Source organism: Didymella exigua (genome assembly GCF_010094145.1).
Source record: "Didymella exigua CBS 183.55 unplaced genomic scaffold M421scaffold_52, whole genome shotgun sequence".
Taxonomy (NCBI): Eukaryota; Fungi; Ascomycota; class Dothideomycetes; order Pleosporales; family Didymellaceae; genus Didymella; species Didymella exigua.
Window position 1 is genome coordinate 40,396 of NW_022984826.1, and position 25,409 is coordinate 65,804.

At 49.8% G+C, this 25,409-nt stretch overlaps 11 protein-coding genes across 11 annotated transcripts; 3 read left to right on the forward strand and 8 right to left on the reverse strand.

Annotated features, from left to right (window-relative positions):
• Positions 1–218: 218 nt before the first annotated feature.
• Positions 219–679, reverse strand: M421DRAFT_327637 (uncharacterized protein). The gene has a single exon (XM_033589350.1). The coding sequence runs from the start codon at positions 570–572 to the stop codon at positions 327–329; it is 246 nt and encodes an 81-aa protein (XP_033443525.1). The 5' UTR covers positions 573–679; the 3' UTR covers positions 219–326.
• Positions 680–3,122: 2,443 nt separating this feature from the next.
• M421DRAFT_15700 (uncharacterized protein) lies at positions 3,123–3,464 on the reverse strand (the record flags this gene model as incomplete). Its single annotated transcript, XM_033587628.1, has 1 exon — positions 3,123–3,464. A coding segment is annotated over one exon (342 nt), but the record flags the coding sequence as incomplete, so codon positions are not given.
• Positions 3,465–3,604: 140 nt separating this feature from the next.
• On the reverse strand, positions 3,605–5,533 carry M421DRAFT_104512 (uncharacterized protein; the record flags this gene model as incomplete). The annotated part of the gene is made up of 4 exons (XM_033587032.1): positions 3,605–4,146; positions 4,228–4,567; positions 4,605–5,247; positions 5,478–5,533. The coding sequence occupies 4 exons, from the start codon at positions 5,531–5,533 to the stop codon at positions 3,605–3,607; spliced, it is 1,581 nt and encodes a 526-aa protein (XP_033443527.1).
• A 1,203-nt stretch (positions 5,534–6,736) lies between these two features.
• On the forward strand, positions 6,737–7,570 carry M421DRAFT_75672 (kinase-like protein; the record flags this gene model as incomplete). The annotated part of the gene is made up of 2 exons (XM_033597154.1): positions 6,737–6,785; positions 6,840–7,570. 2 exons carry the CDS (start codon positions 6,737–6,739, stop codon positions 7,568–7,570), a joined length of 780 nt encoding a protein of 259 aa, XP_033443528.1.
• Positions 7,571–7,573: 3 nt separating this feature from the next.
• On the reverse strand, positions 7,574–7,999 carry M421DRAFT_15915 (uncharacterized protein; the record flags this gene model as incomplete). Its single annotated transcript, XM_033587653.1, has 1 exon — positions 7,574–7,999. A coding segment is annotated over one exon (426 nt), but the record flags the coding sequence as incomplete, so codon positions are not given.
• An 807-nt stretch (positions 8,000–8,806) lies between these two features.
• Positions 8,807–9,532, forward strand: M421DRAFT_327695 (uncharacterized protein). Its single transcript, XM_033589351.1, has 2 exons — positions 8,807–9,439; positions 9,499–9,532. Exon 1 carries the CDS (start codon positions 8,950–8,952, stop codon positions 9,349–9,351), a length of 402 nt encoding a protein of 133 aa, XP_033443530.1. The 5' UTR covers positions 8,807–8,949; the 3' UTR covers positions 9,352–9,439; positions 9,499–9,532.
• Positions 9,533–11,015: 1,483 nt separating this feature from the next.
• M421DRAFT_12093 (uncharacterized protein) lies at positions 11,016–11,396 on the reverse strand (the record flags this gene model as incomplete). Its single annotated transcript, XM_033587295.1, has 1 exon — positions 11,016–11,396. A coding segment is annotated over one exon (381 nt), but the record flags the coding sequence as incomplete, so codon positions are not given.
• Positions 11,397–12,752: 1,356 nt separating this feature from the next.
• On the forward strand, positions 12,753–14,294 carry M421DRAFT_75706 (uncharacterized protein; the record flags this gene model as incomplete). Its single annotated transcript, XM_033597158.1, has 2 exons — positions 12,753–13,670; positions 13,707–14,294. The coding sequence occupies 2 exons, from the start codon at positions 12,753–12,755 to the stop codon at positions 14,292–14,294; spliced, it is 1,506 nt and encodes a 501-aa protein (XP_033443532.1).
• Positions 14,295–15,340: 1,046 nt separating this feature from the next.
• Positions 15,341–15,703, reverse strand: M421DRAFT_75762 (uncharacterized protein; the record flags this gene model as incomplete). The annotated part of the gene is made up of 1 exon (XM_033597165.1): positions 15,341–15,703. One exon carries the CDS (start codon positions 15,701–15,703, stop codon positions 15,341–15,343), a length of 363 nt encoding a protein of 120 aa, XP_033443533.1.
• A 322-nt stretch (positions 15,704–16,025) lies between these two features.
• On the reverse strand, positions 16,026–17,143 carry M421DRAFT_75683 (uncharacterized protein; the record flags this gene model as incomplete). Its single annotated transcript, XM_033597156.1, has 2 exons — positions 16,026–16,740; positions 16,788–17,143. The coding sequence occupies 2 exons, from the start codon at positions 17,141–17,143 to the stop codon at positions 16,026–16,028; spliced, it is 1,071 nt and encodes a 356-aa protein (XP_033443534.1).
• Positions 17,144–21,437: 4,294 nt separating this feature from the next.
• On the reverse strand, positions 21,438–22,567 carry M421DRAFT_425941 (uncharacterized protein). Its single transcript, XM_033594245.1, has 2 exons — positions 22,439–22,567; positions 21,438–22,370 (listed from the first exon to the last, which is right to left on the reverse strand). Exon 2 carries the CDS (start codon positions 22,340–22,342, stop codon positions 21,545–21,547), a length of 798 nt encoding a protein of 265 aa, XP_033443535.1. The 5' UTR covers positions 22,343–22,370; positions 22,439–22,567; the 3' UTR covers positions 21,438–21,544.
• Positions 22,568–25,409: the final 2,842 nt, after the last annotated feature.

Here is a 25,409-nt window from a genome sequence, read left to right on the forward strand (position 1 = left end):
TTGAAGCCGATCTTCTCAGTCCGTAGCTGCACCAGCAGCGCGCTCTCTCGCTTGGTAAGCCCCTCGTGGAGCCGGAGTACCTTTTTGGTGGGCGTCGGCGTGTGTCTGTAGGTTGCGCGGCCCTTTGTGTCTGTGCGCCACTTCGCTATCCATGCCCGCTCTGCTTGTGTCTTGCACCATCTTTTTACTGTCGACCTTATGGTATATAGGTGGGGGGGCGCGTCTGCTGGTGGGCTTCTGCGCCCGTGTTCCCTCTATCCAGTGGCCTCCTTGGCTGCTTTGTTGACGGCCTTGTTTCCTGGGATGCCCACGTGGGCTGGTATCCATCAGACGGTCACTGTCCGTCCTTTGTCCTGGAGCTCCTGGGCCTGTCGTGCGATGTCCGCGAGGATGTAGGCGCCTGACCGTCCCTCAGCCTTAGCTATGGACCAGATGGTGGCCTGGTTGTCTGTGTATATGGCGATGTCTCGTCGCGCGCCGTTTCGGCTTGCATACTCTTGAGCGATCTGCAGTGCTAAGCTGATACCTTGTAGCTCTGCTGCGTATACCGTCGACGCTGTGTCTGGCCCCATGTGCACAGATCGTACCTGTTGTGTGAGTGGACACAGTGCTGCAGAGCCAATCTCGCCTTCAATGCCGCTGCCGTCTGTGTAGATGCTTAGGCTGTTGTCTTTCGCGTGTTCTTGGTTGTGTCGCGTCCGCGCTCTCTTAGCAGTCGCGTCAATGTAGGTGGTTGGGCCGTGTCTCCAAGGTGGAGTGAGGAAGCACGGGATCTGTTCTTGTGTCTTAACGTCTTAGATTTGCTTGCTCTTCATATCCTCGTGTACTTTCTCCCAAGAGCTTGTGTGTCTGATGCGAGCCTTGTCTGCGGCTGTTGGCTGTGCTGTGCTTGTCTGGAACCCTGAGGTGCCCGCGATGTCCCTGCTCAAAAGTAGCTGGATAACAGTGTTTGCGTTGTGCTTCCAAATTTGCTGCTCGACGGGGAGGAGGAACGACTCTACGTCTAGCGCCGCTCTCGATGTTGCTCTGTAAGCGCCGCTAATGACTCTTGCTGCCCTTGCCTGTATGCTCTGCAGCGTATTGAGCATCCTCCTGGTGTACAGCTTCCCTTTCATGCTGGCATTTGACCATATCGAGCATGCGTACATCATCTGCGGGAGCACGGTGCCTTCGTAGATTCGTCGCAGATTGAGTAGGCTGGCGCCCCAGTTAGATCCTCCGAGGCAACTGAGCGCATTCACTGTCTTCGTGGCTTTCTGTCTAATCTCCTCTGTATGTTCTTTCCAGTGCAGCTTCGCATCCATTGTCAGCCCAAGATACTTGCACGTTGCTTTGGGTTGTATCTCGCCCTGTTTGGTTTGAATTAGTGTCTCAATGTTGATACGTTTGCGTGATCTTGTGAAGTGAGTGAGCTGGAACTTATTTGGGGCGAAGACTGATGCGTGTGTGCTGGCCCAGCGCTGTGCCTTTTCGAGGATTTTGCTCAGTGTTTCGCATGTCTGCTCTGTTGTCTTGCCCCACGCAAGGATGCTGACATCGTCTATGTAGCCTGTGGACATGGCTTCTGGTGTGTTGTTACATTCATCTATCAGATCCGCGTTGTAGAAGAGGTACAGGATAGGTGACAGTGGCGATCCTTGGGGAATGCCTGTGTTGATCTGATACGCTGTTGACTAGAAGCTGTCAACTGTGATACTCGTGTGCCTGTTGCTAAGAAAGCTTGTGATCCACTTTACTGTCTTCTCGTCTACTTGTCTCTTCCGCAGATCGTGAAGCAGGCGTGCGTGTGAGACGTTATCGAAGGCGCCGGAGACATCTAGCAGCAACAGGCTCGCCACCTGACCATTGGTTTGGCTCCATGTTTTATATATCTTATGGGTGACGGCATGAAGAGCGTGCTCAGTCGAGCGCATCTTCCTGCCGCCCATATGTGTCGGCAGTAGGACTTGATGGGTCTTGGCTAGGTAGCTGAGTCGCCGTGCTATGACTGCATCCATGATTTTACCTGTGGTGTTCATCAATGCAATAGGTCTGTACAACTTCAGTGCCGTGTAGTTGTCTTTACCTGGCTTACGCAAGACAACTGTTGTTGACTTGCGGAAGTGGGCTGGACAGTATCCTAGATGCAGGCTCTGGTTGAAGATCCTCGTCAGGTGTCGAGCGAGCTGGGCAACTCCTCCCTGCAGGGCCTTGTTGGCAATACCATCCAGGCTGGGTGCCTTGAGTGGCGACGCTGCACGTATGGCGTCACTGACCTCCTTCTCTGTTATCTGTGGCATGTCTATTTAGTTGTTGTACTGTGCGTCTCGTATGTCCTCTAGATCTGCTTCTGGTGGTGCTGGGAAGAAAGCCTCACAGAACACATCTGCTTTGGCTTTCGGGTCTGTTATCCCCTCCTGTGTCTCTGGGTGTTGTATGGTGGGTGTGACCACGGGGACCTCGTTTCCTCTTGTCTTTGCCCATTTGACGAGTCTCCACAATGCTTCTGGTGACTTTGCGGCCTGCTCTACCTGTTCTCTGTGAGCGTCTCGCAGTGCCTTCTTGATTGTTCTTGCTTTGTGGTTCCTTGCTGCGCGGTACGCCTCCCACGACTTGTCTGTATGATATTGGTTGTGTGCTCTCTTAAGTCTCTTCGCTTCTGTGAGCACTGCCCTGCACTCGTCTGACCAGCCCTCTCTTATTCAGTTTGATGGACGTGTGTATGGTGTTGCTTGTTCAATGGCCTTTTGGATGGCCTTGACAACCTCTTGGACGTATGTGTCAAGCGCTGTCTTGTTTGCAGGTCTGCGAAGTGGCAGTAGGGCCCTTAGGAGCATTTTGTGGTATGTCCCTTCGTCTAATCATTTCTAGTCTCTTTTCGGCAATGTTTCCAGCTGCTGTACTCTTATGTCTATCACAGTGCTGATAGGAAGATGGTCAGAGTCGTGGTTAAGGTCTCAGTTGACCTGGCTTCTGATCACCTGATTAATCAGACCTACAGTCACCAGACATAGGTTAATGGTTGTGCGTGAGGTTCTCTCTTCGTACGTGATGGTTCCAGGAGGCAGTGTACTCTCTAGATTGAAGTCCTCTATGATATTTAGCAGCTCTGCAGACTCAGTGTCGGTGTGCCTCACGTTTGCGCCTCCCCACATGGGGTGGTGCAGGTTGAAGTCGCCAAGCAGGATCTGCTTATTGGCTTGATTGTTGTGTAGTACTGTGCGGATGTCTGAAAGTACGGTGCCGTCGCTCTTGCTGCGCCTCGCCAGGTTGTAGATGCTGTGAATGGCAATGTGTTGTCTCTCCTGTTGATCATCGCCGAACTCCAATGTGAGCAAGCAGATGTCTCTGCTGTGCTCCTTAAATTGCCACTTCTTGTGGTCTAATCTTCTGTTAATGAAGAAGCATACCTGGGTGGGCCCTACCTCTTCTTCTGCTGGACAGCAGAGGTGGAACACATTTTTTGCCAGATGGTGTGTCGTCGCCGCAAAGGGGTTCCTCTATGGTTCCTGGATGGCTAGAATATTGTACTCGTGGACTTGGGGGTCGCGTAGCATGCTCGCCATGACTATGTCTCTTGATTTGTGTACGTTGTACTGTAGTATGCTTAGTGTGGTGTGTCTATTCATGCATCGTTATTGGAGTCGATCTCCATGTGATGGCTGCTGTGGTTCTGTATCGCGCGGGTGCTGTTGCCAGTCGCTTCCAGAGCTCGTCTGCTGGGTACGATCTGTCGATGCGGCCTCTGGCTCGCGCTTACTTGTGTCGATGGGGTCTCCTGATCCATTGTGTCGATATTGGTTCCGGTGTTGGTCCTCTTCTGTCCTCGTCCGGTTTGCGAACGATTCCTGGCAAGCTGCGTCGGTTGCGAGGCCGCAGCCGGTTGGCTGGGCCTTCTCCTGCGGATTGTAGATGTTGGTATATCAAGTTGCGCGTGTTGTCCGGCCGTTTGCGAAACGTGATGGTAGCGCGGTCGCATCTCGTACGCGGCCCTCGCCTTGGCCATCTCGTCCTTCCTGGTGGGGCACTGGCGGCTCCATGCTTCGTGCTCGCCGCGGCAGGCGGCACACTTCCTGGCTATGGTTTGTCCGGCCCTTGATGGGCAGTCCCGGGTGTCGTGTTCCTGCGCACAGTGGCCACATGCTGTTGCTGCCTTGCACTGGGTTCCTATGTGGCCGTATCTTTGGCACTTGAAGCACTGCTTCACTCGGCACTGCCGCTCGTATCGCTCGCACTGGAAGACCTCGCCATGCCAGATCAGGCCCTCGTCGATGATCTTGTTGGCGTCCTCTGGCTTGGTGAACTCAATGGTGATGGTTGATGCTGTCTTGGCAGACGCGTCTCTGGTCAGCCAGCTTATGTGTCTTATCTTAGCCCGAGGTATGAACGGCCGATTGTCCTGCAGAATCTGTGCTCTGATCTTGTTGAGCTTGCTCATGTCCATTGTGCTTGTGCGTATGCCGTGAGCCAGGACGCCGAACGTCGGGATCTGCACTGTAGTCCCACTGCCGATGCGGTGGGCCCAGTTGTCCGCGAACTGTCGCAGCGCCTCAACCTCACTGCTGCTTGCTGTCTTGATGCTTGCTGTCTCCGCTCTTCAGCTGGTTAGATGAGACAATCTTCACGCTTGCTATGTTTTCATTGCCGCTCTGCTTGATGGCACGCTGGACATGTAGTTTGAGGTTGCTGGGGTTCATAGCCCGCAGGCTCTGTACGGTGAGCGGGTCTCTGATGTTCATGATGACCTCACGCTGTGTCTGCGCAGATGGTTGTTTGACGCTTTGTGCATTGTATGTAGCTGCTAGTGGGATGCCCCTGGCTGCCGCTGCAGCGTAGCTCATGGGTCTGTTCGCCTGCTCTTGCGGTCTCTTGTTCCTAATCTCTCTCGCAACCTCCAACGTCGCTTTACCCACCTCTGTAGCATCCTTGGCTGCTGCCCTCGCCTCCTCTGCCGTGTTGCCATTCTGTTGTATGTTCGCTGCTGACTGCTGAACGAGTTCTACAGTGTTCTTGAGTTCACTCTTGATTACGTTGAGGGCCTGCGCCGTGTGTTCTGCTGTAGCCTTGGCCTTGGTCTGGGCGACGCGGAGGGCGTCGCTAAGAGCGCTCAGGTTGGGCGTGTGCTGCATCTTCAGGACGAACGTCAGTGAGCCGCGAATGATGTCGCTGACGATGTCTGTTGGCATGGATTGGCTGCTGGTGCGCTTGATGAGGTGCAGTACGTCGTGCAGAAAAGTGCTGAGGCATGTAGCGTGCTCGCGAATTGGGCTTGGCCATGTTGACCGTCAAGGCCACGGTGTCGCCATGACGCCTCAGAAGCAGTGGGCGCTGCTCCTGGGTGCTGGCTAGTCGAACGGCGTCTCTAGTAGACGTCTGCGTGCGATAAATTGCGTTGATTCCAAAAAGTAAAATTCTCGCTGTTGTCGTGTTTTTGCTTGTTCACTCTCCGCGAGCTATATACTGACGCCGCTGGTCTCTCTTACGTTGCTGGCGCTGACTAACTAGCTATACGAAGCTTTCTGTTCTCCTCTGCAAGTATAGTTGGTGATTGCATTGCGGGTTGAGCGCTTTTAGCAAGCTGGCGGATAGCAATAGTAGTTGGACTCTCTGATTGCAGGCGGAGCCTGTCTTGGAGATAGCGTACCTGCTGCTGAAGCTGTGCTACTGTACGCGGCGTCTCTGCTGTCCATGCGACGTTGTTGTCTGCTGTTGTCGCTGATGGAGACGGCGTCTGGACGATAGTAAGCGACGATAGGACGCGATCTGGACAGGGAGGGATAAGCCCTGTCGCCTGGAAGCCAGCCTTAATGTTGTGTTGCGTGAATACTTACGAGACGCTGTATGTCTGTTAAAGTGCTTTACCCACTCTACACTAAGCTCATCTGTCGTCCAGCCGTTGTCGCTAGCTATGGAACTTTCTTTTCCACTTTGTCTGTAGCTCAGACTGGCTCTTGACAAAGCGCGACACCCACTTCTGGCCAACAGGTTGTGGGGGTGGATCTTGGCCGCGCGCGGCGAGAAGAGCGTCTGCTATTCGTCGTACGTCGATGACCTGGGGCGGAAAGCGTCGTCGATCAAGGTCTAGGATCCACTGTAGAAGAGACTGCTCTTCGATGGCTGATCGCTTACGGTTAACAGATGCTGTCTCTGATCGTGGCTGGGTACCGCGGATACGCGTGTGTAGTGTAGATTGTGGTACATTAAAGGCTTTTGCGAGGGCGCGGATAGACTTTGTTGTATTGTTACGATAGGATGCTATAGCAAGGCTTATTCTGCCTTCACGAGAAGTTGTTGTTGCGGCATTGTGGTTGCTGTGTGGAGTCGCGTCAGGTTTGGTGGGGTGCCCAGCTCACTGATCTGCCCAGCTTACTACTGATCCCACACGTTAACTGTATTTGCCCACATTAAGCCGCTGACACAGCACTGTAACAAAGTCCCAGCGCTATTCCTATTGCAGATGTTCAAAAATAAGCGTGGCTTGCGTCGAGGTTTAGCGTGTTGATGCTACCTCGGACATATTCTAAAAATAAGTGTGGCTTCCCATGACAGGTTTCGAGAAGTGTTGATGACGTGTCCTGCGCTACTGTATCTTGCCTGAAAGTTGCCTTTACATCGTTTCTGTCTCAGCATCACCACTTCAGCCGCACAACTGGCACAAAATAAAGTCAAAGCCACTATCGCGAGAGTACATACGTGTCGTTATACTGGCCACTTTACAACAGCCCTCGAGCGTCATTGCCAGGATTGATTAGTGACGATGGCTTCAGCGTCAAGAAGCTCGATGATGGAGACAGATGGAGAAAAGGGTGAGCTTCTTATCTAGAGTCAGATTTGATAAGATACTTAGTAGCATACACCAGACATCGTAATCCTTCATGAAATGCCCGGATGTCTCGTTACGCGACGTGCGGGCTCTATGGTCTTCAAGCAAGGCAGGCGAGTCAATATTGATGAACAACCAGCACTGGAGCTTGCCGCGCAGTATGGCCTCCCTGTTCCACGCGTGTACGATGCGGGCAAGTCTAATGGAGAGACTTTCATTCAAATGGACTTTATCGAGGGTGACAGGCTTGACCTGGTTTGGGCCAAAATTACTGCAGAAGAAAGAAGCAGTATATGCCGACAACTGCGAGAAGTCCTCACGACAATGCGATCTATACCTCACCAGAGTGGGCTTATTGGATCTTGCTCTGGCGGAAAAGCGCGAGACGACCGCCAATACAGCCATTACAACGGCGGACCATACACAGACGAGGCCACTTTCAATTCCTCATTCTATTTTGACCTTGTGGACTCCACACCGAGCCCGATTCGTACCGCACTATACCAGCAGATCCGTAGTGATCACCGTATTGTCTTCTCACATGGCGACCTTGCACAGCACAACATCTTAGTTAAAGATGGTCGGATTACAGGACTACTAGATTGGGAGAACGCAGGGTGGTATCCAGAGCATTGGGACTACATCAAATTCTTCGAGCGACCGTGCAAGCACAGGAACTGGAAAGATTGTGCAGAAGACATATTTCCTGAAATTTATAACGACGAACTCGCGCATCACCAAGCCATCGTGCGATGGCAAAACCCTTGAGGACTACTCTGGCTCTTCCTTCGCTTCCATTGTCGCCTCCACCATCCTATCGATACCGCCATCACAGTCCTTCTGGGTTATATATCCAGCCGTCGCCAGTCTCTGGAGAGCATCTCCTACCCAGGTCTGGCAGTTGAATTCGCGGCTTGAGTTATCGATGGGCGTTTGGTAGATGAGGGACGCCAACTGGGTTTTTGCCATTGGTGTCCTAAGCGTTCCGGCCGAGACCTCTTTGGCAAAATTGCGACTCATGCTCGGGTCATAGTTATCTCTTGTTTGAAGCACATATGACATGTTCGGTCCAATAATGTGAATGATCATGGATGTCCCTCCATTGTTAGGCCGAAGGCAAAGAGCAGTATGTCGATACTTTTGATAATCCAGCGGTTCCCCAACATATACAACAATACTAAGATCGATTGTTGGCAGAGAGGATGCAATGCTCGAAACAGGTTGGCTGGCAGCGGGTTGACTAGCAACATTCCTAGCCCAACAGTTAGAAGTGAAGTCGATAGCATAGAGACAATACCTTTGAGATGCGTAGAATCCTGGTGGAAATTGATCACTAGACCCATTCAGACGGTAATAAATTCCGTGAGATGTCTGCTGCTCAGTATAGTAGTATGCTAAATTAGCATCATCAATCTGGTTTGGTAGGTATTGGGGCATGGTCGGGATGTTGTAGACTTTGATGATTATTATGCTTCAGATGATTGTGGTGTAGATGTCCAGCTATATATGCATTTTGCTGTCGCAGCATAAGGTCTCCACCCTCGATGACTTGCGTGCATGGCCTTCGTTGCTTTATCGCATCAAAAGTATCACACAATCAGCTTTCAACATTAAGCGCACGGGAAATATCTATTCATAAATCAACAAATGGTACCGCGCGCTTAGGATAGCCGCTTTCCTCATCCTATCAGCCATGAGTCCACTTAGACGCAAGAAAAGAAGCACAGTTAATGTCCGTGTATGATCGCGAGGACCGTGTTGATGGCGTTAAAATGCCGCGGAATCGAGGCTTGCCGCGTCATCGAAGCATTACGACGTGCGAAAGCGTGTAGGTTACAGTGGCAGCTGGCAGTTGTTGCGTATAGGTAGTGGGCGGGGTACTGTAAGAACAGCCATGTGAGATGCGTAAGAGAACTGTGGTCGTATTATAACGGTTTTCGAAATACCATGTACATCACGTGCAGTGGCGAGGGGTATTCTTAGAACTTCAACGCATCACCCATAGGCTAATTCTGAGTGTATTTTGATGATTGCAGCTGTTTTCTTAACCTTCTATACACGCTCAATTTATTCATAAAGCTCTATCGCGACTCTCGCGACTGTTTTCTGGTGTTGTTGGGGCAGAGACTCCGCGTGGCAACCAACCCATGATGCGCGTCAACGGCAAACGTTTACCCGCCACCACGCAGCAAGCTGTAGTAGAGCATATAGCTGCTGTGGAGAAAGATTCCGAGGTTTCTGCTGCTTGCCAAGTCGATCGTCGCACTGTAGCAAAGCTGCGATTAAGCTTGGAGTACTGGGGACAGTGCTATCCTCCGCCTTCTGTCAGGCTCGGCCGCCCGCCTTTACTGCGGCAAGCGCAGCTAGAAGCACTCCAATTGTACCTCGATGGGCGACCCGGCGCCTATCTGGAGGAGATGCAGCAGTGCTTATACAACGATTACGACGTGGAGTGCTCTCTATCGACAGTGTGGCGGGCTTTGGAGAAGCTTCACTACAGCAGGAAGCTGGCTACAAAGCGTGCGATTGAGCAAAGCGAGCCACTCTAGAGGGTGTACAGAGCGAGGATGCAATAGTATAAGGCGGAGTAAATCATTGCGATTAATGAGAGCGCTTGCAACAAGAGGACTAGCGACTGTAAGTATAGTTAGAGTAGAGTTAGCACGCCTATTGAAGTAGCTTACTCTATAAAACAGAGTAAGTAATAGTCACTTCTGCCAGCAATAACAGTTAACAGATACCTTAGTTACACTATTTTTTAAAGCTTAATTAACGTAGATTATCACCGAGCCGGCCATATCACCGAACTAGCCACTTTCTCTTAGCACGACCACCTTTTACCCTAACACAACATGCCTCAACAACAACAACTTCAGAATACTACTAGAGAAGGCAGAGTTATCCTTACTATCCAGGCCTTCTACGCTGGCCAATTTCGCAGTATCTGCAGCGCTGCTAGAGCGTTGAACGTACCTTATCAGCAGGTCTCTAATTGCCTTCGCAATATCACGTTTTAACTAGACGTACGCGCTAATTGCTAGAAACTTACTATACTAGAGGAGCAGACAATTATCTAGTCTATTTATTAATTAACTTAGGTTTGTGAGCTTTGTGCGATGTACAAGGTGGAGCTAGAGTACCTTCTACTATACTTACCTAACTACAATCTAATTAAGAAGAGCTTTAAGCAGCTACAAAGTTAAATTAAAAGACACTCTAATAATTAGGCTTTGTATAACAACTTCTAAATAGCTAAGTTGCAATGCGCTAACGCTAACTAGATACTGCTAGTGTTGTAGATGCGGGTGCCTCCTGTGTTAATTTAGGTGCTAGCTTATTAATTTTCTGCTAAGTTAACCTTCTTGTAGGCATCACAATACTATAAGAAGTTAAGATAATAATAATATTAAGCTTTAATTATCCTAGAAGGAGCAGCAGCTAGCTCTGTTGTTGTTAAACGCTAAATTTGGCTGAGACAGCAACATTGACATCGTCCGCATCTTCCGCGCGCTAAATCACATGATGTACATGGTATTTCGAAAATCACCCATATGTCATCCCGAGGTCCAACCTCACCAACCTTGGAAAGTTCCCACGCTAGCGCTGGTTAACGATGACGTGCGCTGCGCCCTCTCTCAACTCAAGGCCCCGTCGTGGTCGACACGATGTCGCCCTACCCGTTCACGTTGCCCGTTTATCGTCAACAATCCTGCACTGTCACCTTACAGTGCCCGTTTATCGGCCTCGCCCTGCACTTTACAGTGCCCGTTCATCGCCCTACCCTTCCACGGTGCTTATCCGGCGTCAACAACCTCGCCCTGCCACTTTACAGTGCCCGCTTCTCGTCAAAGCCGATACCTGTTCAGGCCCTACTATCGTAGACTATCGTAGAGGCGCGTAACGCTGGCGCTTCCTGCATCATACCCGAGGCAGTGTGGGATAAGTTTAATGCATATACGTTATATTATGATTGGCTATGGTGTTGCTATACGACTATCTACAGGAGCGCAAAGGCTAACATGAACCACTCTCTAGATATCCTTTTCGTGCCCGCAGAACTGAAGATGGGAGGAGATATGGCTACCGAGCTAAGACTAGAGTTTGCGGACAATGTGCCCGTAGGTGGAACATATGTACTCGTGGTGTTTGTTGTTGGATGGATTGGCGGCAATACGCATAAGCTATTCGTCGGAGTTGATGTGGCTTCAACACCCGCTAGGGCATTGTGAAGAAACTGAGCATGCGTTCCGTGAGGATTTAAACTGAAGACCATACCAGCCTGACAATGAGAGCGCTTCACCGTTTGCGCGCAGAAGAACCATTTCGGGTCTTGGTCGGTGACCTTGATCTCGACAATAAACTTCCCGCTCACATTAGCCGGATTAAATTGTTGAAATCCTGTGTTAAGCCCCTGATTGCTGCGGCATGGATTCCCGATGGTACTCTGAGTTAGTGTATGGTTGAGTCCAAGGAAATCGAACGCGATGACTGAGCCAGCAGAAGCGTTCAGTGACGATGGCGAGAAGATGAGCTTGCCTGCTTCGCCGACGGTGACAGTGGTCGTGGGACGAGACATAGCCGCAGTCCCTGTGGCTTGCGAAGTGTATGTAGCGTTCCAGCCCCAAGGTGAGGTGATGTTCCAAGGTGCATGTGGGGGAAGATGTCCAGTAGCCAACGATGAGGACCATTCTCGCCTCGAGTGATGCGTGGGGGTAGGAGTCAGACACGTTGTGGATGCCAGCACAACAGTGCTTGCAAAGTAAACTACGAGATGGAGAAGAATAGCCATTGTTTCTGCACCTACAGCACCTCTAAACCTCTTGTTAAGTAGCGCAGATGTGCGTGTGGTCGGAAACAGTACGACCAGTTTTTCCTGCCCCGGTATCTGAACAGCCTGATCCGGTTGCCTGTCCCTGCGTTCTGACTACCACACATCTGCGTTCGGGAATCAGCCTAGACTAGGGTCTCTATAAAACTCACTCATGTGCCACTCAATATTGCAGCAGAAATCTTTTACATCGGCTAAGTTAGCAGGTCTTACTACTACTACTACTACTACTACTACTACTACTACTACTACTACTACTACTACTACTACTACTCCGCTACCACCACTATCCTACTCCTACCTAGACGCTACTACTATTACCACTCCGCTACCACCATTCCCCTACTACCTAGACGCTACTCTACCTAAACGCTACTACTACCTAAACGCAACATGGCCTCGACCACTCAACAATTCAAGCAGTCTAGTTTCGGGACTGGGTCAGTAGCGCCTTGGAAAAAGACAGGAAAAGAGAACAAGGCAGCTGTACTGCCTGGGAAGGAACCTGCCTCTGGTGCCTCTTCATCTTCATCTTCATCTTCAAGACCTACAGAAAAGAAACCTAAATTTCGCGAAAATAAATACGGCGACGAATCTAAGCCGACAGGCCACGATGAAGATGAAGACGAAAACGACTACGACGAAGAAGATACCGAGGATGAGAAGGCCGCTAGGTCAGCGTTCCTGCACCAAGGACGAGTTGCTAACGCCGAGAAACGCAACAATGGTCAATCTGAAACCAGACCTGAGAGCATCGAGAAGCATTGGAAGAGCCTGTATGTGCTTGTGAAGATTTGGTGGGCTAAGCACGGTAAAGATTTAAGCGTTGTTGAGCTGAAGAATGTCAACGACATACAAGAGAAGATCAAGAAGGAGTGCGAGAGGATAGTCCGACATGACTACAAAGAAAAGCCCGAGGACTTCGAAACAGCACGGACTGCAGTTCGTGAGATTTGCGTGGAGGAAAACAAACAGCAGGACGAAGAGGATAAGTTGTCCGAAGAGGGGATTAATAGTTTAGTTGACGAACAAGTCATCAAAGGCAGTATCGAGTCCCGATACAAGAAGTACAAGTTTCCACAACAGGACATACTCGGCCAAATAGCGGGTATAGCTGCAACGATGGGTCAGATCGAAATCTACGAAGGCAACCGGACTATTGGCAACGACGAAACAGCGACCAAAGAACAGAATGAAATTGACAGCGAGAAGATCAAGCTTCTTAACGGAGTTGCCGTGTTCCAGGAGAAGCTTAAGGAGTGGAACATCCCGCTGCAATCCATACTCTCACCATACGCTCAGCAGACTTTCAACGACATCGTGAACTCCAGCGAAGAGAGCAAGCAGAGATGGAAGTCCGTCGTTGACGAACTCAACAAGCCCACAAAAGACCAAGAGGAGGTCTGGGAGCTGGCGGGCCCAGGCATTCGAGAAATCTTCAAAACTTACTACGAGTCAGACGTGGTGAACGAAGCAAATATCCAGAAGGTCGATAGTACTTTCAACGAGTTAGTCCAGTATCACGAACGGATGGAAGCCAGTAACATAGAGAAGCTGATCCCAGAGACCCAGAACGCTCTTCCTATGAATATTTTGTTTGAGATGGTGAAGGAATGGAAGGCTCATAACAAGGAAAACATAGAGGACGGGGCAGCGGCACTGTCGAAAGCCCTTATCCCACAGCCACTAGCTAAAAATCTCATGTTGGGTACCGAGAAGGAGGACCAGTTGATAGTCGCAAAGCTGCTTGGATCTCCCCAGTCACCAACCGTTCAGGAACAAAGTAACTCGCCGCTTCTGTTTACCTCCAATCAAGCCAGTAAGGGCAAGTCAAAGGCAGCAAATCCACCGCTCAGCTCAACTAGTACTGGCTCGAAGACTAGTCGTTCTACACCAGAAAGCTTGCAGTCACTTCGCCAGGAGCTTGCTGATGATGATGTAATCGAAATGTTCGAGTATCAAAACGGGGTCACAGAGTTTGGGCCCGTGGTTGCAATCCGTCCTTGTCAAACAGACAACTTAAGGTTCACACGATTTATCGTGAACACAGGTACGACCGACCGACCTCACTACAAGATCATCAAGGGCACAGAACTATGTCCTGGTGGAGCAGAAGCTCTCTCGGATAAGAACAAGGAAACCAACTTTAACTGCAGGGAGCGAAAGCAGCGTATGAAGAGTACTCCTGGCTACCTAAAAACAATTGGACCATGTGCTGTAATGCCTCGTTCTGAAGGCTACGCCCCACGCTCTGGGTCGAAGCCTCGCAGACCAGATACCTACATTCGGGTGATGTACAAGGACGACAAAGAAGAGTGGCTTACAAGGACGGAATACGTCCAGCTTGTAGGCCAAAGCTGTGCGGAACGTCACCTAAAAGCGCTCGTTGCAAAATACGAAACACGGTCGAAGTACATGGATGGATGCAAAAAAGCAGGACGACATCCAGGTACAGGACTATCGCTCACCCAAAAGGATCGAGAAGAAGCAGCCTGGTTATTTCCGGATGTGCATAGCATTAAAATGGCTTCTGGCAAGGATGCCGACGACGATGCCGACGACGATACCGACATGGGCTTCTCGGAGCCTGCTATGGATGATGGTGACGGACCATCAACCTCCCATACCAATGTGCTTGATAAGAAGCAGGCTGTCTACAAATAGTGCAGGTTCAGACGGAGAATTGTAGTGAAACAAGATGTCCAAGTGGGCTGTTAGAGGATGAGAATTAATGTATAATTGTACTAGCTAGCCGGGCCCAGAAGGAGAAGATGTAGGAGGCTAAGGACAGCAAGGAGTCCGGCGACTTTGTTTATAATCTAATACAATATGTTTCCCCCAATGCTACATGAATCCGTTATTGCTACGCTCAGCGTCTTGACCTGACGAGTAACAAGCTGTCGCTGCTTCGTACCAAGACGACTAACTTAGCCAACAGAGGTTTTTCTTTTTTTCAAAGAAACGTAATGCCCGATACCACATGAATGTAACACACTAGGTCCTGTACGAAAAGTTCTTCACGCCATCCAAAGGACGCGGTCGTTGCCAGTTCGTACATAATTTTGTAACGAGGGAGCGTATCTGGCGCTTTCGGCATTTTTCCCTGTCAATTATCTTTGACGGCCAAAGCTTTCGAGACATCGACAGTGAGTGACAGCAACTGGCTCTCATGCCCGAAAGATGTATTACGATTAATCTCAAAGGCAGCATGGCTGAACCCACTACATGGCATGTCTCACCAGTTGAAGAACCTCCAAAAGGTCACCTTTCGATCTCGACCTTCTTTCCATCGGAGCTAAAACCCGAGACGCTTGGCAGAATACACTTAAGTCAGTGCGCCAACTTACGTCGCTCACATCTCTGACACTCGATCGAATCATGTTGGACGATGGTCCGGAAACAACTCTCAGCGACTGGGAGATCCTCTTTGGTCCGTCACGCGTTCACCAACATGTTTGGAACTATGACTGCGCATGGAGCGATCTCAATGACTGCATTCGTCAGATTCAGGAGATCAGCAACTTTAAACGGATAAGCATGAGGTATGATTGTTGTATAATTCATCTTATTGAGAGGGACTGATAGTGTGTCAATGAGTTCCTGTATGGGTTGTTGCAATGCGTTAAAACTAGGTCATTGAGTCTTTTCGTCGTGTACTTCTATGCTCGCGCTTCAATTCACTCTTAGTCTTCTTGAGCCTATTTAATCTATCAAAGTACAATGCCATGAACAGTATTGAAGTGATCCCGCAATTCCTTCTTACTGAAGTCCTTCGTTGGACACGAATGATGTGGGCATTGGACGCCCTGCCCAATGCTATTATCCACCTGCTTGTTGATGTGATCCTCAATGTGCTCGGCATAATGGCTCGGATTTTCCATTTGCACGAAACGACCCTGTGTCATGCAGTACGGACACCGGCGAGGCGCTGCAAGGATGCCTTCAGCAGTGATCGGACCATAAATGATGTCTGGACGTTTGGCGTGCTGGGCACTATGCCTGTTCCATTCCAGATCACTGTGAAGCCATACTCCACACTCAATGCAGAATTTGGCCTGTGTTGGTATCGTCATCTGGGTATAGACACTGTGTTCGACAGCAAGATGTGCGTGCAGATCAGTCGAAGTGCTAGCGTTGAAGGTGCAGGGACCCCATTGGCAGTGGATAGCATCGGCTGTGATGTGATTGCTCATGTGAGCTGCCGCTGTCTCTGCATTCTCAAAGTGACCAGAACTGCAGGACGCCCACATGCATCGCGATCGCTTCTCTTGCAGAGTTGCGGTGAGCTGCTGCTCCATTTGATTGTTTTTGTGCTTTTGCGAGCACTTGAGCAAATGCGACTTCATTGGAATCCTAAAGATGATGAGCCTGATCTTACTGCGCATGAAAAGAGGCTTACCGTTTCAGCCGGGCATTACACCACGGGCAGCTCCCAGATGCATCAGGCGAAGCGTCCACATAATACGGCTCATATGCGACTGATGTAGCGGCCCTAACGAAAGGGTACAGTATATCGGGAATCGCGTTGTATGCCGCATATGACCCGTACAGATAGGATATTATCCCGGATCGTGTGGTATCATACTTGAGTTGGACATTTAACACGTGTGGCAGTGGATAGGGCGATTTGAGGCTTGCGGGTGTATGGAAGGTCTTCGTGTCGAAAGGCATGTTCATTTCGGAAGCCAGTATCGCGGATACACATTCACCCTGTCCACGTCCAACCAAGATGTAGTCGGCTGCAATCTTACGTCGTTTTTCCCGCTGGGTTGCATTCCTAATGTCCCGAAGTATGGTCGCAAACGTCTCTTCGTGGCCAGCTCGCTCCAACTGTGCCTGCATCATCGTGTAGAGTACTGATGGCTTTATACTACAGGATGAGAGCACCCTAGATTTGTTACCGGTCCTTCGAAGTATTGAAAAGCGTGATGAATTTTGTTTGTAGGGAAGGAGCAGCCACCCAGACTGTTGGCGACTACCATACAGCGATGATATGTCGCTGCCGCAACCAATGCCTTCAATGACGCCATCCGCAATAGCCATTGACAAAAATAGAGTTACGGGACACATATGGCGCTTCGTAGGCTCATCCATCAACATCATCGTTTTTCTGGATGTGTTAGCTTCATTGAAGGACAAAAGCCTATTGGTAGTTACCTGCTCCATGTTTGAGCCGCCCGCGCATGTTCATTCCGATCATCCAATCGAATGATAAGTATAGCGCGAATGGTGTTCTCATATCGGGTGAGAAGAATCTTCGTGTCGCCGTAGAAGAGTCCTTCTTTGAATGCGACGTTAGGATGTAGTCCCAAGTGGAATATCAGGAGGATACTGAAGGCGACCTGGAGACGATAGCGTGGGTGGTCAAAGCTATACGTATCGTGGGCCCAGATGAATGAGAACAAGTCGTGTAAGTCAGCCTCAAGCAATTGTGGTTTCAGTGGCTGAAACTCGTGGGCATGGTAGGATGCTGGAAAGCCGAACTTAGGGGCACGATCGGAAGTGGTACACATTGTATTGAGTAGGTGGAATAGTACTTTGCTTTGATCTTCAAGAGCTTATGTAGCCATGCACTGCGCTGTAATAGTACGGCGTCGTGATGCCTACACAGACTCCGGGTTCAGGAAACGGAACCCTCACAAATGCTGCGCCACGATCACCACCGACGGTTCACCCATTTCTGTAAACCAGCGGCTCCGTTCACCGTTGTGCTGCTAGCATGTCCCGCATCCAGGCCATGTTGTACCATATGAAAAAACCCGCGTAAAGGCCCACTAACAGCGCGAGGACGCATAGCAATGGTTTGACACACTCCAGCAAGAGTTCGCTGAGTTCGTCCCCTTCGTATGGTCAATTCGTCGGAGGCGGCTTGCGTGATAGGTTGGGTGAGGGGGATAGAGCGTCTAAGATGGATTAGTAAAGCTGTTGACTCGTCACAATGCCACTAACAATACTCCAGCCGCACTTTGTCCGAAGACTTCGTCTGACAGGGACTTAATTGACTTTAAGAGAAGAGGAGAGCCATTGCACGAGAGTTTCACGCTTTAAGGGTTGCGGGATTGCAGAATCAAGCATAAATACTTGATTGTATCTGCAAAAAGAACGCAAAACCACAGTCCAGGGAGAGTGGCCCGCTCTGCAGCCTGACGCCCATTTGCAACAACGCGTGTGAATCGTCCCGCCTGCGGCACTGTGTGCAGACTCACCGCATCCATCCTAAACCCCGCAATGCTCCTTCTCAATGCGTGTCTCTTTCTCGCTGATGCGCTACACCATCCGCGTCGATCGCTGACTAGGCCTCCGGTTCTAAATCTAGTAGTATCGACGTTTGTATGTTTTGGAGGGTTCGCGGGAACTGTTTGTTGGGTTGAGTAGGGCGTCGATAAGCAAACTACGTGTTTCTCTCAGCTGTTTGTACAGGACGCCTTGATGGCCAGGGCAACTTACTGTTAAGATCGCGCACGAGCAACGTGCTGTGTTGCTCTGTAGTGTCGCGATTGATATTGACGTCTTTCTCAGAACGCTTGTGCGCGCTCGTGCGTAGGGTGGGATGAGCTGGTGCTTCAGGTGGAACCTAAGCGCCAGCACCGCTGCTTTTCGCAGCTTTCGCAGTAGCGCTGAGCTGTCATGTTGGTGGCTTACTCCGCCAAGCGACTAGACCCAGAAATAAACCTTGGCGAACGGTAATGTGTGTTAATAGCCCACATCCAGAAACGGCGCTACGCTGTTCAGATCACCGCATACAGGAATATTAAGGGCTTTTTGGGCAGACGCATGGGTGAAAGCAAGGCTTCCCGTTCGCTCAGCCATATTTAAGCAACGTACCGGCGGATTAGTAGTTAGGTGGGTGACCACTAGCGAATACCCGCTGTTGTATGTTTTTTGTAACAGTTGAGAGGAGAAGCGGATCACGTGTTCTTAGCGGTGGTCTGGTACTACTTCCTCATGTTGTTGAGCACCTCTTACCTCAGCTGCATCACAAAGACATCATCAAAACAAACCCCGCAGCGAGCCTTGGAGAGCAAAGATACAAGCAACACGACAACACAGAACAACATAATACACTCGTTATATACATTTGCCCTTGATACCGCAACATAGAGTAACGTTCTGTCGGTTAGAATCCATATCTATGTAGACCTTAACCTTAGTTGCGTTGCTGAATCTTGTGTAGTACTTAGGAAGTTGCTCAATATTGATGACCGATGTCTTGATAAACCCTGGCTTAGCAACAATTGAGCTAATAATTTCTACTAGTTGTTGTGAGTAGACTTTAGGGTTCACCAATCCTCTGCGCAAAGTAAGGCCCTTGACAAAGAAGTTGGTCATTGGGAAGGTAATGTTCGGAGAAATGAGGTCGCCCAGTCGAGCACCGATTGATATTGGTTGTTTCACGTAGATACTGTCGCAGCAGATATCATACCTATTTACCAGCCAATTTAGGGGTGCTAATGTATGTACATTTTGTATAACTGCCTGGTGCAGTGTCGGGTAGAGGCTGGGATCAACAATTGTATTGCTATCTGTTGTCGTGTTGTGATGATTGTGTACGGAGCTCTCAGCTCTGAGGTAAGTGCACTTGCCCACTGGGCGGTACCTGCTACAACAAGATATCATGTGACTTCACCCACGTGGTTACAAGACTCAACTAAAAGATGGGAAAGAAGAATATGAATGAGGCTGAGGCACGCACATATAGACTGTGCAGTGCTGCATTGGGTAACGCTTTAATCGTACGCTTGCGAATTTTTCCGCTGACATGAGCTCTAAGCAGGCACGGCTCAGCAATGATAGATCTGCGTCTAGGCCTTCATGCAAGGTGTCCGCCAAGTTGGTCGAGACGCATGAGCTTTCAGCAGCACGGTATTTCCGGCAGGCCCCATGTCAGTAACAGTCCATAGGCGACAGATCTCAAAGCTTAAGCCATGCATACATAGCTTATGTTCACGCACGGGTGGCGTATGTTCGATAACAGCCGCGCGGAAATTGCTCTTCCTCTTGGAAGAAGTGCGCCGATGCCAAGATTTGACCCTTGGGTGCAAGGATGATCGCACCCTGCACCAACATGCGTGGGTTCAGCGTGGAGATTCGACTAACCCTAAAACATGGTTTTATTTCCGCCTAGACCACGGCATGCAGCCTAGTCGACATTTTGACTTGCGTGTGATAAATGCTCTGGACGAGTTGCTCGCGAGATCCCGCCCGTGCAGGAATATGGATCCAAATGTAGCATCAGTGTTTTTCAAATGAGAGTCAGGCTCTACACGCATGCAGGGTGACTATTGTAGCGGAGTATCTATGGCTGACTGGGGCGGCAGAACAAGCAAGGGCATCAACGCTCAAATTGTTGTGCTTAACAAGACACACCGTCCTTACGTTCTTCGCCTGGAATACGCTGTTCTCCCAGGTTTCCAACTTCTTTAGTCTCACACTTGACACGACGCTTTTCAATTTCTGAAGCTTTTCTGCAACAATGAGGTTCTAAATGCTGCCCATCCTCTTGTATTTCCTCACTTCTGTGTGGGCTGGTGGGTACCAAGGCGCCCTTGAACGTGTTTTCATGTATCAGGCGTATTATATCGATACAAAGCTCAACGCCGAAAATGATCAGATCATGGGCTGGCAGTGCGTGAAGAAGAAATTCAACGGCGCTACCAGAACCTGTACAGGAGGCTGGAATGAACGGTATTTATTTTAACGACACGCGTACTGTGCATGAGACAATTGAGTTAACCTGTCGACCTTTAGCCAGGACATCGAGGCAATACACCTCTTACCTACAACAAATTTGTGGAGTCCTTGGGCGGAGTGTCCAGAGGTAAACAATGGGGTGTACAGGTGAACAATGACCCTATAGATATCGAAAAAACGGCAACGAAGACGTACAACATGTTGATGAAGCCAGGTCCAGGTCAGAAGCCAGAAGATGTTAAGGTGAAGAACTTCGGTGCCAACGCTTTCATGAAAGAAACTGTAGAATGGAATGACTGCATCAAAAAGGCCAGTAAGATGTGAGTAAGATCTGCCTCTTTACAGAGAAATGCACATGTCAGATGTAATTTGAAGACTAATGGCGATCAACACTCTAGGATAGAAAAGACTTACCAGGCGAAGAAGGACACCTTGACCGACGAGCAGAAAAAGATGTTTGCAGACTATGGTGCGTCATCTTCAATTCAGCCTCAGCGCTGGTCTGATGCCATGTTAATCTTGGAATTAGACAAAGTAACAAACTTGGTACTGAACGCACGTGTGGAGACCATGGAGCTTATCTAGTCCAAGAAGCGCGGAACTTGCTTAATACTCAAGGAATAACTGTAGTAACAAAAAGTGCTGGTAAGGACTATCATCTGGTGTGTACTCCTAAGATTTAAGCTGATATTGGCATCCACTGTAGGCACCAATCCCGTAAGTAACCCCTGATCTCAAGTACCATACAACGTCTGTCGAAACGTTCCAAGGCTGGTGCATTATTGAAGCACTTAAAACTGGACTGAATGTTGAGTTATCGGCACTGACGGTATACTTAGACCTCCGGTGGCTCAGCTTGGGATACTGTAGACTGGAAGGAAACAATCAAAAAGGCTGAGGATTCAGGCATAGTAGACGCAAAGCGGAAAGTTTCGGCCGCAGCAAAAGAGATATATGGACAAAAAGGCCAAGCCCAAACGCACAAGCATGTCATAGACTCCTATTGTCGAGCAGAAGATAGAAAGCCAAATTGCGGTCGGGCTTAAGAGAAGACTGCGGGCTTGTGAATGCACGATTGGAGGAACTAGCATTGTTCTTTGATCAGAAATTTTCAGTACTTCTTTGGTATTCGTAGAAATCAAAACTGTCCAGACAGCCAAAGCAAGCGCCACATGCAAATGACTCCTCTGAATGATTGGAGTAATCAAGAAGATTGAGTTTCTTTAATCCACGTAGTCTTCATCCTCACTCCAGTAATCAGCATCGTAGTATTCCGGGTTAGCAGCCGACCAGAACCTCCGGAACGCGTGCTTCAGCTCACGATACCCAACAGGTGACCCGTCGGTGAACGTGATGTGTGGTTCAAGAAAACGCAACTTCTCCTTGCCGCATGGCCACTTGACTGCATCCACTTCCTCTCCCCAATCGATGAAGCCACCAATGCAGACTAATTGCACCTCTTCAGCGTTGATAAAGTTGGACAGCAGGTCCATCTCATGGTCCCACTCCTCCGGAGTCTCACGACTGAGCTTCAGCCGCTTGATCAATGACGCTATTGGTAAGAAGTATACCAAACTCCACGTTCCTATGTTCAACAGATCAATGTCTAGATTTAACCAAACATATCGGCGATCATTAGAAGGCTGGTCTTCTCCTTCTAGGTAGACCTGATGATATAGTTTGTGGTTGCGAGCTTCTTGACAAGCATGAAGGATTACAGGAACTGTTGGAGAAGTCAAATGAACGTATGTATGGTAGTGGTCCCACTGATCCCAGGCCTTCTTTCTTGCCTTGCGTCCTGCACGTGTTGAGGTAGGGATGTCGCTCATGGCTTCTTCGAATTTCGCCCTGCTGATGTACGACCAATCTGTTGGCTTTGACCACAACGGCGCGGGTGGGCCTTCTGGTATCGGCTTGGGCTTGACAATGCGGACCTCGACTTCACGAGGCTCAACGGTCATTTCCCATATCGCTAAGCGAAGTTCCAATGGCAACCGTGGAAATGGATGGAAAGTGGACATGCTGCGCATTGTCTGCTCACTGTCGGCTCTAACGGTTAAAATGGTCAGCGTCGGCTCTGCCTCACTGGAAAAGAAGGTGACAGAGGGAAGGGGTACCAAATGATGTGTATCTCGGGCCTTTGCCAAGTCCTTGGGCGCACGCCTGACGGGATAGCGCGAGAGACCGCAACAACGAGAAAAGTCGATAGTGCGGAAGTCGACAGGATCAGGACTGCAACATGATAGTATGGACTGAGAGCAAAATAATGTAAGATTTCAAATGAGACTAACGCAGGGACCATGGATCAGACTACGATAGATGTGGATCAGAACGGATAGTCCTAACGGTATCGGGAACCCCGTACCGTACCGTACCGTGTCCGTGCGCACAACGCCCGGAGTCGAACAACGCCCGCTCCACCCCTGCACTGCAAATACAAAGACGAAGCTGTAGAGCCACGTACAATAATTATTATCGTGAGATTTTTTGGTGGAGTATTCTATAGACCTACGCAACAAAGCTTCTTATACAAAGTTACTGGTATCTTGTGGCGGTGCGGCCAGACCGGGTAGTGACAGTTGCGCGTGGTAGCGGAGGCGTCGCAGACTTGGGATAACTACGAGCACCCACAGCACGACGTGCAGGCTTCTGTTTGACTGCAGAAGCTTTTGAGGTTGTGCAATTGCCTCTTTGGGATACTTTGAGAGCTTTTGCAGTGTTGCGAGCTTCTTTATCCTTACGTCTCTGCTCTTTGCGCGCATCAATGGCTGCGCGTTCCTCTGCACGCTCACGCTCACGCACCTCCTTTGCCTTTGCAGCTGCTGCACGCTTTTCTTCCTTTAGTTTCTCATTGAAAAGCTTATTAGCAGTAGCTGAATCTTTCTTCTCTGCCTTTTTGAGCTCCTCCTCTTGCCTCTCGTGGTCTGCAACACTCATGCGAGCGCGCGCCTCCCGGAAGGACCGAGGAGACCACATTATCGCACCTCCATGATACTCTTGGTGTTGTTGCAAGTCTAATTGTCTATTAGGTTGCTTCTGGCGCTTCCTGGTTTGGTATAGCTTCTTGCGCAAGGCGTCAAGTTCAGTGCTTAGCAACTCTACTTGAGTTGATAGATGGTGGATAGTTTGACCCAGCTTCCGCGCGCCTACACTGCGGTGATCCTTGACCTCTGCATGAAGTGTAGTGCAAGCTTTAAGCCAATCCTCTGCAGAATAAGCTGTAGAACTAGAGGAGACTGATCCTAAGTCGTCAGGGGTGGTGTAGCAGAACCTATCCAGCATAACGTTGGGATCTATTGGATTGGTTGGTTGGTTGGTTGGTATTCATTTTACGTCTAGTTAATAGGGACAAAGTCCACCATCTCGCCTCCCGAAGGGCATATACAACGTGCTAAGCTATAGAATTACAGTGCAAACACACTACCTTAGAAAGCATTTCTTGCCTGCGCGGGTATTGCTACCATTTCAAAACTACAGCTCCTCGTCCAGTTGGGGAGGCTGAGCGATGTATGTACATTAGGGTGATGTCCTTGCATTTTGAGGCATCTATGTGCCAAGAGAGAGAGAGGGAGTGTGTGTGTGTGTGTGTGTGTGTGTGTGTGCGTGTAGGGAGAGAGGAGGAGAGGGGTAGGGGGAAGGGTAATAGAGGTAGACGGGTGGGGAGTACTGCAGCTGTTGTGCTGGACCTACTACTGCTAGGTGCTGCATTGCTTGCTGCTGTTGCAGGACTGCAAGAGCTAGCGGGGGCAGATCTTGGTGTAGTACTGTGTAAGTTTGACAAAGGCTTCGAAGGCCTCTGGCTCCCTTGTTAGTACTGCAGTGTACGCTAGGCCATCGGCCTGGCTAGACGGCGGTATAGGTGGTCGAAGTGGCTATCTGCTAAAGGTCCCTAGGGTCTTGCGGCAAAGCGCAAGGTGCTCTGGTGTCTTGTCCTGTTGGCATGAACAGGTGAGGTTTGCATCCTTGTGGTTGTACTTTTGATAATACCAGGCAAAATCGCCATGTCTAGATTGGATAGAGAGTAGCCTGGCTAAGGTGGCTCTTGGTAGGTCTAGCTCCTTTGGACTGCTGCGTGGCGCATAGTCCAGGTCCCAGCTCTTGTACCACACAGAGAGCTTAGTCTTCTTGTCAGACCACCAAGTCTGTTGTGTGTGCCGTAGTATCTTGCGGGCGACTGACTTGATGCCCGAGAGTGTAGGCATGGCAGCTTTTCCAGTTGCAGGTGATGGCTGCTGGGCTTCTAGGTTGGCTAGCCTATCTGCTGCCTCGTTCCCTTCGATGCCCAGGTGTCCAGGGGCCCATTTAATAGAGACGTCGTGGGTCTCTATGGCACCATGGCACTCCAGAAAGGCCCATTGAGAGGTAGGGGGTGCGTCGCCCCTGAGGCACCATATCACTGAGGTGCTGTCTATGCACAGCCAGATTCGGCGGGTGCGGAGCGCTGGTTGTCTTATAGTTTGCTGGAGGCCTCTCTACGCTCCTATTGCCTCAGCGTCAAAGACGTGGGAGGTAGGGTGGAGTGATCCACATCCAGTCTAGAGTTGTTTTCTGTCTTGATACACTGCAAAGCCATAGGTGACCCACTTTCCTCCTTCCTTAGTGTACTGTTCTGAGCCATCTGAGAAGATAGTAACATCTAGTAGTAAGAGCTAGGCCTACTATTAGCTAAAAGCCTTAGCTGCAGTCTTCTTGTCTATGCTAAGCGTTGGGTCTGTTCAGCAGCCAGTCAAGTAGTAAGGGGCTATAAGTGTAGTCCTAGGAATCTCTGGTAGAAGAGATGCTATCTGTTGGACTTTAGTCTTAACTCGCTGGGGTTGTCCTGTTTTTACGCCCCTGTTTACAATAGGTACTAGTGTGCGCCTAGTAAGGGGGTGTTCTGCATTTGTGGTGCGTAGACGGGCTGCAAATCTGAGTTTAGCTTGCTCTAGTGCTACTGCTGCTGGTAGCAATCCGGCATCTCGGAAGAGTGCAGCTATAGGGGTTGTCCTCCACGCTGGTAGAATGCCCCGCGCTGCTATGGCCAGGGTCTTGTCTATGGCAGCTATGTGCCATCCAATGTAGGCGCTGACCTCTTGTGGCCCGCCTGGT

Coding starts and splice junctions, on each gene's coding strand:
- M421DRAFT_327695 (XM_033589351.1), top strand. CDS start 8,950: ATGATGCGCGTCAACGGCAAACGTTTACCCGCCACCACGCAGCAAGCT.
- M421DRAFT_425941 (XM_033594245.1), bottom strand. CDS start 22,342: ATGTCCACTTTCCATCCATTTCCACGGTTGCCATTGGAACTTCGCTTA.
- M421DRAFT_327637 (XM_033589350.1), bottom strand. CDS start 572: ATGGGGCCAGACACAGCGTCGACGGTATACGCAGCAGAGCTACAAGGT.